The sequence below is a fragment of the Anolis carolinensis genome, chromosome 4, assembly GCF_035594765.1.
Source record: "Anolis carolinensis isolate JA03-04 chromosome 4, rAnoCar3.1.pri, whole genome shotgun sequence".
In the NCBI taxonomy this organism is placed as follows: domain Eukaryota; kingdom Metazoa; phylum Chordata; class Lepidosauria; order Squamata; family Dactyloidae; genus Anolis; species Anolis carolinensis.
In genome coordinates this window covers 57,409,517-57,420,828 of record NC_085844.1, presented here as the reverse complement: position 1 = coordinate 57,420,828, position 11,312 = coordinate 57,409,517, and the positions used below count along the sequence as shown (strand labels likewise).

At 39.7% G+C, this 11,312-nt stretch overlaps 1 protein-coding gene across 5 annotated transcripts in view; it reads left to right on the top strand.

Annotated features, from left to right (window-relative positions):
• greb1l (GREB1 like retinoic acid receptor coactivator) overlaps positions 1-11,312 on the top strand; it is a 200,191-nt gene that overhangs the window by 155,892 nt on the left and 32,987 nt on the right. For all 5 annotated transcript variants that reach the window (XM_008108646.3, XM_008108645.3, XM_008108643.3 and 2 more), the window contains 6 exons: positions 972-1,106; positions 1,982-2,179; positions 3,608-3,788; positions 4,163-4,355; positions 7,029-7,162; positions 8,652-8,991. In XM_008108646.3, the coding sequence (XP_008106853.1) occupies positions 972-1,106; positions 1,982-2,179; positions 3,608-3,788; positions 4,163-4,355; positions 7,029-7,162; positions 8,652-8,991 (1,181 nt within the window). The remainder of the gene's footprint in view (positions 1-971; positions 1,107-1,981; positions 2,180-3,607; positions 3,789-4,162; positions 4,356-7,028; positions 7,163-8,651; positions 8,992-11,312) is intronic.

Below are 11,312 nucleotides of genomic sequence, written 5' to 3'. Positions count from 1 at the left end.
TAGAACAAAGGTTAATACACAATACTAACAGAATGTACATTTAAAATTGACTAGGTAGGCCTGCCATAATAGATTTTTAATTGTGTTTTAAAATTTTGACTGCTCATTTAGCTGTCAGATCTCTTCTGGCAGGTTGTTACAAAGTCTAGGGGTGGCTGATGAAAAGATCCTTTAAATGACGATTGTCAGTAGGATTCCAGCTGGTAAAATAAAGTAATGTACCCCAAAGGATGTAAGTGTACAAGGTAAATTACATAGAAGAAAGCTCAAACCATGTAGGACTTTAAAGGTCAAAACCAACACTTTGTACTTTGCCTGGAAACTAATTGACAATTTTTCCTAGGTAGGCAGAGAGTCTACCCACCCACAAAAAGACTTCAATGCCTTCTTTGAATCCCCAGCAATCATTAACTTAATTTTGCCTTGAGTGATCTTCATCAGTGATTCCAAAAGGTTGTTTTCAGAGAAGTGACTGATACACACAGGTCTGATGGAAAGTAAAAACCAAATTGGGTGACATCATCAGCCTTGTGATGCCATATCTCTGGACAATATCAAACCATAATTGTTGATGTTTAAAAACCCAAGTGATAACATTAAATCTTGTGGCGATACATAGATTCACTGGTAGGGGTGATGGAGACAATAATTCCCAGCACCACTTATAGAATTTTCCCTCCAAGACAATGCAGAATCACCCCAAAACATCACTACCATCCCTACTTTGCTTAGCTATTTATAACTCTCAGTTTATAGTCCCTGGTGATAACTAAAACCTGTATGTACCTCAGTAGTTGATTTTAATATTCATGTTAAATTCCACTAAATCAGAACTATTTGTTTTTTTAAAAAAATGCTGAATGGATATAAAGCATATCACATCTTTTTTTGGCACTATTCATTTTTACTTTTATTGTAGATAAATATTATATGACCTGTTTGGATACATGTTTGTTCTAATTCTTTGCTAGGTGATGAATTGGATAAGTTGCTAGAGACAATGCAGCAGAGACGAGGAGATAATGTTGTAATTCCATTCAATGGAGATATTAATGAATGTGTATCATCTCAAGAAGCTGCTGCCATGGTTTGCACCCAAGAACTAGGTAAGGGTTGCCTCTCAAGATATGAAATGTTATAAGTGAAAATCACATTTTTAATTTACATCTACTAATTAGTTAATATAAGGTAGCCATGGACAATGTGTAGCCCCCTAAATGGCGTTGGACTCCAACTCCCAGAAGCCAAAACCAGTGTAGCAAATAAGGATATTGAGAGTTACATCGCCTTCTTACCTAGGGAAGTTTACATGCTTCACATACCCAATCCAAGGGCTTGATCTATAGACATCTTGTCATACATCCATGCAACCATCCAACCTTGCTGTTGAGTAATTGGGTTTTTTTTCCTACCAGCCCAGACAATTAAGCCTCAGAAGACATAGAAGGCAAATGATACAATTGTAGATCTATTGTCGTAATTTGTCTAATCCCGACCATGCAAGAGAAGTAATGTTAGGATTTCTGCAACTGACCAACTTGATGTCTTTTCTAGTTCAGGTTGGAGAAATGTGCTCATAGTCAGCTTGCCATGGATTTAAATGTTAGACTTTTAGATTCCATTTGTATTTTCATGTCTGTTGCAAATCTTTATAAAATAGCTTAGGTTGAAAAATAAACACATTTCACAGCTTGATTTAATGTTCTTAATGATAGATGGATCTGATCTCTCTAGTAGTTTTGTGCTAATGACTAGAAAAACAAAAAATATTGTATGCACAGTTTGTAGGTTACACAGGGGTGTCTTCACATTATAGCTTCCCTTCAAGCCCAGAGATTTCCAGATCTTGGACATCCTTATTTGGCAACATTCACACAGCCTCTGAGCACACGCTGAGCCAATGATAGTCATGCCCAGGGTTTCTAAGCTTCACAGGCATCTCTGGAACTAGAATATAAATTATGGCTCTTCTTTCTCGTAGATTTGGACACTGAAACCTTCCAAATTTATCAACCACAGCTCACAATTGCCAGAAAGCTCTTGTCGCAGGTATGTGCCATAGCAGATAGTGGTAACCAAAGTCTGGATCTGGGTCACTTCAGCAAAGTAGATTTCATCGTTGTGGTCCCTCGTTCAGAAGTGCTGGTCCAACAAACCATTCAACGGATTCGACAATCAGGTAAAAAAAGTAGTCAGGTTCAGAGCTTTGGGTGTAATTTTTTAAAATGTAGAACAAAATTGGTCTTATGTGATAGTTTTACAAAATAGTTTGCTAGGAGTTATTTGTTATTTGAACAGTACAGTGTTAGGGATACATTAGGGTCATTACCATCATCCTTGACATCATCATCATCATAGTTAATTTAATGGGGGGAAATTAGAAGAATGGCTCAAATGATTCCCCCAAAACAGTATTTTTAGGAATAATAATTAAATGTTACTCATTATACTGAAAATATTAACAGCTGTTACATCATTTCACAAAATAAATGTCATTATGCCTTTTTCATTCCTCAAAATAATGTGTTTACAAGCAGCATAGTTACTTGCAGTGTGTTACTTCCAGATCCTTTTGTGGCCTAACTTTGATAACACTCAGGACTAGACACACAGGAGATCTGTACAAACAAAAGCACATCATTCTCAAGTCCTTAATGTAGTGTGACATGACGTGTGTCCTCAGTATGTACACACTGAGGAAAAGAAAATAGAAGTACTTTTCCAGTGAGCTTGATAATTCAGCTGACATTTGGAACTGTTATGAATTCACATCCAGCACTGATCCATTCTGGTTTCAGTATATTTTTGTTTTTAGATATACAGTAGAGCCCCGGTTATCCGAGATAAACGGGCGGGCCCGATCTCGGATAACCGAACGGCTCAGATAGGGCGAGCCCTCGCAGAGGGACATCTCCCCGGATCTCCCTTGGCCAGGCCCTTGCTGGAGGAAAGAGTTTCCTCCAGCAAGGGCCTGGCCGAGGAAAACCCATAGCACGCTCCTCGTTTCTTGGAGGGACAGGCCCTTTCTGAAGCAAGGGCCTGTCCCTTTGAGAAAAGTGGAGCGTTCCCCAGATCTCCCTCAGCCAGGCCAGGAAAAAGTTTCCTCCAGCAATGGCCTGGCCGAGGAAAACCCGCGGCATGCTCCTGTCCCTCCGAGAAACGAGGAGCATGCTGCGGGTTTTCCTCGGCCAGGCCATCGCTGAAGGAAATTCTTTTCTCCAGCAAGGACCTGGCTGAGGGAAATCCGGGGAGACATCCCTCAGCGAGGGCTTGCCCCTTGGGAAGCAGCCCATGAGCACTACTACTTAGCAGCACTTGTGGGCTGCTTCCCAAGGGGCAAGGGCTCGGCCCAGAGAAGCAGCCCATGAGCGCTGCTGCATCAGCAATCGGGGCGCGTCCGGGACGTTTTCTCCTCCCTCTCCCTCTCCTTATCTTGAGTTCCCTTCACTGGAGAGAAGGAGAGGGAGAGGGAGGGGTGCCCCCGGTGGCGCCTTGGATGATACGGATGCTCAGTTAACTGGAGCTCAGTTAACCGGGGTTCTACTTTAGTTACATTTTTCTAATTTGGAGCAGAAAGCAAGTCTTCATTTCTCATTTCTTCCCCCAGGTGTTCTGGTAGACTTGGGCCTTGAGGAAAATGGAGCAGCTTACCAAAGAGCTGAAAAATATGTGGTGCGGCTAGACAATGAGATTCAAACCAAGTTTGATGTTTTCATGAAGCGGGTGAAGCAGAATCCATACACTCTTTTTGTGCTGGTACATGACAATGCCCATGTAGATATGACAAGGTAATTCTTTCAAAATAAAACTGTTTTCATACAGATTATAGGGCAAATGATGAAGATTAGCTCCAGAGGATGTTTCCACAGCTTTTCATGTACCGTATTGTATGGCAAGAAAAGAAACAGCTTCGGAATTTGTATTCAAGATACAGCAAGATTTCTTGGATCTAGGAGGGGCAAATAGCAGTCCTGTGCCCTTTTTATATGTTCACTGTATATAATATGCATGGATATATTTTAGAGGCGAACTGGAGAGGGGCTTTAAGCATTATCTCTTGATCGTTTGTTGACCAAGTGATTCATGTAATTTTAATTCTTTTTAAAATCTACAAATTGTGATACAGAATGTTAAAATTGTATACTTTTTCTCTATTTCCTAGTGCTATTTCAAGCTCTCTATCCCATGGAGAGCCTAGCTATGGACTCGCAGATAGAGTGATAAACTGCAGAGAGGTTCTTGAAGCTTTCAATCTCCTTGTCCTTCAAGTGAGTTCTTTCCCATATGGTCTTCAAACAATGCAGTCCAGAATAAGCTCTGCCAATGAAGTACACTGGATACAATTTGGCAATATGGTAAGAGTCTAGATTTTGTAAACACAATACAGTTTTTTAAGGAACTTTAGGAAGTGTTTTGTAAATGCAGTGCAGTTTGTATAGCCCTTTGTGTCTCTTAATTATAGTGGATTACAGAAGAAGAAATTATTTTCTATGTTGATGTAATGAAGTCTTTATGCTGCTCCTCAATAGCCAGTTGGCATTTTCCAGATCATATTATAAAAATACAAAATAGTAAATATTGCAAAGCAGCCACGTTAGTTGAATAACAGCCTAACAGGATTCAACCAATACAAATGCACAGAATTTTAAAGTAGTTTAAAACTATACAAGATAGCAGTGTAAAAAAGGTCTAGAAACGTGTAAAGGCTTTTACCTGACACTGCATTAATTGTGAAGGATATGCCAGACAAGCTTTCCAGGGAAGCATACATGTATAGATTAGGTGTCTCTACCAAAGGTGTCACAGCAATTAATTAGTGTTGCTACCAGAAAAACAAGTAAAGGAGGAAGTTTATTTATTTACTATATTTATACTCCACACTTCTCACCCCGAAGGAGACTCAGACACTTGTAGTAAGTTAAAACTTGGCACCACAGTTATTTCAGAGTCTGAGGAAGTATCCAGCGTCCCAATGGATCAGTTTTCTTGTGATCAGTTTTAAATGTTGTAGCCTAACGATGTGGGCAAGATAATTGAATCATTCAGTCCCACCACATGTAAGACTGACTGTTGCCCATCTTGGCTGATGTGTTTTAAACAATGCCCCATGGTTAACATTCCCTTTTGGCCAAGATGTCTAAGTGTGTGGCAGTTGGCCAACTTCAGATGTTCTTGGACTAAACAGATTACCTGAACCCCACTTCTCTCTGGTTTCAGACTTCTGTTTGATACTGAAACATGCTTAATTTTCCTAAGTAGCAGCCTACTTCATGTGAAACACAAAGGAAATACTCATCTTCTGAAGCAGAAGATTTTGATATTGTTGACCACAAATCCTACTGGACTGCCTTTGTGGGATGGGAGTAAGAAGATCTATTTTGTAGTGGCTCCACTCTATCTACAGGCTGTTTCCAGAGATTAGCATACGGTTGGGGACATCTGTTAGCTCCATTATTGTTAACCTGTGGAATGTAACAAAGTTCCATACTATCTCCCATGCTGTTCAATATCTATCTGAAGCCACTGGGTGAAGCTATTAGGAAGTTTGGGTTTCTAAATGCTCTACTTCTTCTTGTGATTGGAGTCAGTTGGAGTTGTGCAAGTGATAGATTGGTACTTAGGTACTATAGTGGGCTGGGTGAGGGCAAATAAACTGAAGATGAATCCTGATGGAATGGAAGGTCTATAGATGTGTGGTTCCCAGGTGAACTGCCATATATGGGATTCTTTCCTTCTCAAATATGCTGCTTAGGAGTACTCCTAGATCTGTCTATCACTGGAGGCTTCAAAGGACTCAGTGTCTCAGAGTGATTCAACTGACCCACCGGCCATAGGCTTTCCTGGACAAGAATAACCTGGTCAGAGGAGTGCACTCTGTGTAAGGCCTCCCTTGACTACAACTGAGAAGCTAGGCTGCTGACTAGAACATCATACAGAAGCTTGATGCCACTGGTTTTAATAGAATTTCATGAGTTCCAGTATGCTTCTAATCTGAATTCAAGATGCTGGTGATGAACATTCAAAGCCCTAAATGTTCTGAGACATCAATACTTGAAGGGCTGTCTCTCCCTATAGACTCCTGCTCAAAGACTGAAGTCTGCTGGAGCGTCCTTCCTTGTGGTTTCACCAGTCTTCTGTATGAGTACACAGGAGATGACCTTCTGTTCTGGAATGCTGTCTCCTTGGAGGTTTGAGTAGCATCAATGCTGGCTTCATTTTGGCCCAAAGTTAAAACATGGCCCTTGGAGTCTAGTAATTTGGTCCAACCTTGTACCAATGCTTCTTTCCAAACTGTTTTAATTAATTTACACATTAATTTGTTTAACACATTTTATACTACTTAAATTATCCCATACTGTTTAAATTTATAACTTTTAAAAGGCTTTAAACTGGTTTTGTTTGTCAACCTGAGATCTGGTAAAGGCTCTCTCCCTGGTTGCTACGTACCTTTTCACACATGGTGGGGGCATCTACAAAGTGCATTAGCAGAACTGTGGACCGTCAGATATTTAAGCCATTAGTTATGAAGGACTTATTAAAGATAGTCCCTAAAACTTTGAATTTGAGCCTGGAAGTCAACAGTGAAGGTTTTTTTTTAAGCTGGTGGTAACGTGTTTACTTCTCAATATGTATTTGTTTATTTATTTTGGCAGCCTGTATTTTGGACTTATTGTTATTCCTGTAGTGTCGTAAAAGGCAGTCTATTCAGAGCTCATTAAAGTAATATGCTACACATCTGACAAGGTGGTGACATATTTTAATTCATGTGAACCTCTATGATCCACTGTTTTGTAATCATTACAGTATTTCTAAAAATGATCATTCAGCAATAGACTCTGAAAGCAGTGAAACTGTGGGCTTCATTAACTGCATGCATTTATATGTTAACTATAATAGAAACAGGCCTTTATAAGATTATATGGCTGGTGTTGTTCATTTGCATGTGAGAAGGGAAGAATGTGCTAATGTTTTGGATATTAAACAGTGATAAATCATCGTTTTGTTTGCAATATCTCCATTTTAAACAGGAGGAACTAAGTCAAGATGAGAAGCTGTATTTTGGCTTGAATGAATACAGCAAGTCTCTCCAGTGGGGAATCACAAGCCCTCTCCTGAGATGTGATGAAACCTTTGAAAAAATGGTGAATACATTCTTAGAGAGGTAAATCCTTTAGGATATTGTCAAGTGGTTCGATATAGTAGATTCTTGACTAAACTAACCAAACTAGACATGAGGACTACAGTTTTTCATGGTGACAGCTTTGTTAGTAATCACAGATTTAGTCTTTGCATCGTGTGAGTAGAATGCATGCCGTCAGGCATCTCTTCGAAACACGATGTAATGACAACATGCCAGCTTCATTCCCTACGGACAGTTCCATATTTCATGTACACTATTAATTTGACCGCTCCGGCGAGAAGGTAACAGTGCTCCATGCAGTCATGCTGGCCACATGACCTTGGAGGTGTCTACGGACAACGCCGGCTCTTTGGCTTAGAAATTGAGATGAGCACCAACCCCCAGAGTCGGTCATGACTGGACTTATCGTCAGGGGAAAACCTTTACCTTTACCTATTAATTTGACAGGTACAACTCCGTTATAGAGGGAAAGCCTTACTTCGTAGCTTCAGTAACTATGTAAGGAAAAGGGTGTTGATATTCAGCTTTCAGGTGCCCCACTCTCTCTTCCACTCTGTATTTATCCTGGGATGGTACCTGCCTGTCGTAGGTTGCAGTCCTAAACTGAATCCAGAGAGACCAGCTTTGAATCAACATTGATAGTATAGCTGGATTACCGTTACAGGTTGAACATCCCTTGTCCAGAATCCAGAAATCCAATATACCACAAAATCTGGAATTATCCACATGGATGGCTGAAATAAAGACATCTTTGCTTTCTGAAAGTCTAGTGTACACAAACTTAGTTTCATGCAGAAAATTATTTAAAATATTGTATAGAATTGCCTTCACCCTATGTATATAAGGTATATGTAAAACATATATGAATTTTGTGTTTAGATTTGTGTCTTATCTCCAAAACATCTCATTATACACGTATTCCAGAATCTTTAAAAAAATCAAAATCCAAACACTTCTGGTCCCAAGCATTTCAGATAAGCAATACTCAACATGTACAGTGGAGTCTCACTTATCCAACACTCGTTTATCCAACGTTCTGGATTATCCAATGCATTTTTGTAGTCAATGTTTTCAATACATCGTGATATTTTGGTGCTAAATTCATAAATACAGTAATTACTACATAGCATTACTGTGTAATGAACTACTTTTTCTGTCAAATTTGTTGTATAGCATGATGTTTTGGTGCTTAATTTGTAAAATCATAACCTAATTTGATGTTTAATAGGTTTTTCCTTAATCTCTCCTTATTATCCAACATATTCGCTTATCCAACGTTCTGCCGGCCCGTTTACGTTGGATAAGCAAGACTCTACTGTACTTGGACTAATTCCTGTCCCTGCCATCATACAGGCTAAGACTGTTTGTTTAAAGCACAAGCATTGTTAGGAATTTCCTAGTAATGTATAGCATAAATCCCTCTTTCTTCTTTTTGCTATCTGGGGTTTAGATCTCATTTCAGGCCACCATTTTTTCTTCTGACTAAAACAGAACCACTTTCCTTCCAAAGGTACCCCAGGCTGCACAGCATGGTGATCCGCTGCTACCTGCTCATTCAGCAGTATTTGGAAGCTTTGATGGCTCTCACCACCATGGCCTCTCTCAGGGACCACAGCACACCGGAGATCCTCAGCATCATGGATGACATCATTGGCACCCCGGGCAAGGACAAGAACGGCCGCGGCCACATGCTGCTCATTCGGATTCCCTCTGTGCAGCTGGCAATGCTGGCCAAAGAGCGGCTGCAAGAAGCACGAGATAAACTTGGCCTGCAGTACCGTTTTGAGATCATCTTGGGGAGCCCAGCTTCAGAGCTTACAATTGCCAAGCACTTTGTGAAGAGGTTAAAGGTTCGTTTAAATCCAAATACATGGTCATTTTGGAGTGGTATCTTAAGGCTCCACATGAAAAAAGTGCAATATAGATATGTAGATGAGTTACATTGAACACTAATGCAGATATTAGCATCTCAGTATCTATGTTTTACAGCATCCTGAATGAAAAACATTTTAAGGTAGTGCTTCTCAGGAGATCTGTGCCAGGGACCAGCACAATATATGATTGTTTCTTTCCTTTTTGCAAACTGCCAGGGAATGGCATCAAATAGCTCATGAATTGGCACTGACCCAGAGAACAGCACTGTTTGGAGAGCATTGCTCTGTTGTTTGAGAAGGAATGTAAAATACTCATCGGCCTAATGGCTTCATTATAGTCTGTATGCAAAAGGGCAAAAAGAAAGAACAATGCAGGTGGCACTGAGGCTTGAACGATTGCTGTTGTAAGTAAAATGCCTAAGATTTTACAGAATGTTACAGTTTCTGGAAGGAAAAATGTGAGCAAGCAAAAGTACACCGCAGACAAATAATATGAGGCAGGAAGGATATGTAATGGAGATATGATGGACAAATCAATATAATTTTTCACATAGCCAAGGATCCCGCCTTGCAGAATTGTAGCCACCCATTGTCCAACTAGACCACCTTTTTTTAATGGGAGTAAGGTATTGACTAGTTTGCATTGGTGGAATTAGTTATTGCAGTAGAAGCTTTTTTGCTAAATGAATAATGAGAGCACAAGATCAGGTTCTTGGTACAATATAACACTTTATGCAGACTTGCAGTTTAGAATGAATAGCCGCATGAGAAAAGTCATTAAAATTAAACAAGATGCCAAGGAACAAATCTTGTATTTCCAAATAGTGGAAATGGGAATGGTGGAAACAGTTTTCTAAAGGACTGATAGTGTATGACAAAGGTGGCAAAGTGTGGCCCATGGTGCTCAGGAGGAAACAAATCGTGTTGATACAGAATGCCTTTTGGCACCACATTTTTGGAGGTCAAAATACATTTTGTGGAATTTTTCAAAAATCCTTTTGCCTTCAAATGGCTTATAGTCTGTTGCTTCTTAAACGGTGGGTCCCAACCCCAAATGGGGTCCCCTTAACTTAATATATAGTCCCAAAAATTGGCAATAGTAAAGGTTTTATCTCTCTCAAATAACAACAAAACGGAGGAGGACGGACATACTCCAAACCCGGCGGTCGTTGAGCATCTGCAGAAGATGCTTCAGCTGTACTTCATAAAAAAGGAAATCGGTCTCTTTAGCAAGCCTTACAAATGTTGATTTGTTATCAGTAAATGTTTAATTGTCTTATACCTATTTTATATACCTATATACCCTGGGTCCTGCAAAAGTTCTCAGGCTGAAATGGGTTGTAATGGACATGGGAACACTTCAGTCATATTTTTGGACGGCCTGGGTTTATATAATCCCCAAAGACCTCTTCTCTTTTTAAAAAACAAAATGAACCAAGTTATTTCTTCTCAATTCCTTTTCTAAAGTTTTTCTTGGTCCTGAATTATTCAGATTGTCCCAAGAACATGGTGAAAATGCCTTATGTTACCTCCAGGGAGTGAAGTGCACAAAAAGCTATGTTTTTCTCCCAGAGATAGATGCCCATTCAAGGTCTTCTTGGGACCAATGTGACCCCTTACACTTCCGCAGTCACCCACTCACATTTTGTTACAACTCTCATTCCAGGTTCGTGGGATGAAAAAGCTTTAATTTGTGAAACGAAAATCACACATATGCCCTTGTTGTTCACTTCCTGCATCTGAACACAGCCTGTAGGCTCAGACTATGATAATATAAGATAGTAATTTCATATTTGGCAGAAGTCTGTGTAAGTGGCATAATCCAAATTGTATTGCCTTCATTTCCAACCGAGGTGCCAGATACTGGGTGCTGAATGAAAGAAGAAAGTAGATTTCTAATAGAAAAAACAACAACCTCTAGTGCAAGGCTTGAGGAGATTAGTCATAGGCCTCTTTGCAGTAGAAGCTTCTTAAAACGCAGAACACAATAGTGACTCATTGATCTGCTGTTAGGTGTTCCATTTCTGACCTGTTCTTTTACCTCAAAAGAAATGACTCATGCATCACAAGATTTTGTGAGAAAAAAAGACATTATCAGAGAGAGAAGATCAGGTAGCTGGGACAGGAAATTGTCGCTGCATGTTTCTGTGCAAATGTATTTTTTGGAGAGTACTATTACACCCACTACCCTCTAAAAAATACATTTGCTTCAAAAAAATTTTTACAAGTATGTGACTGGCTGTTTTACTTTGTTATTACATGCTGCTTTTACTTTAAGTATATATTTGTCTTTTAAT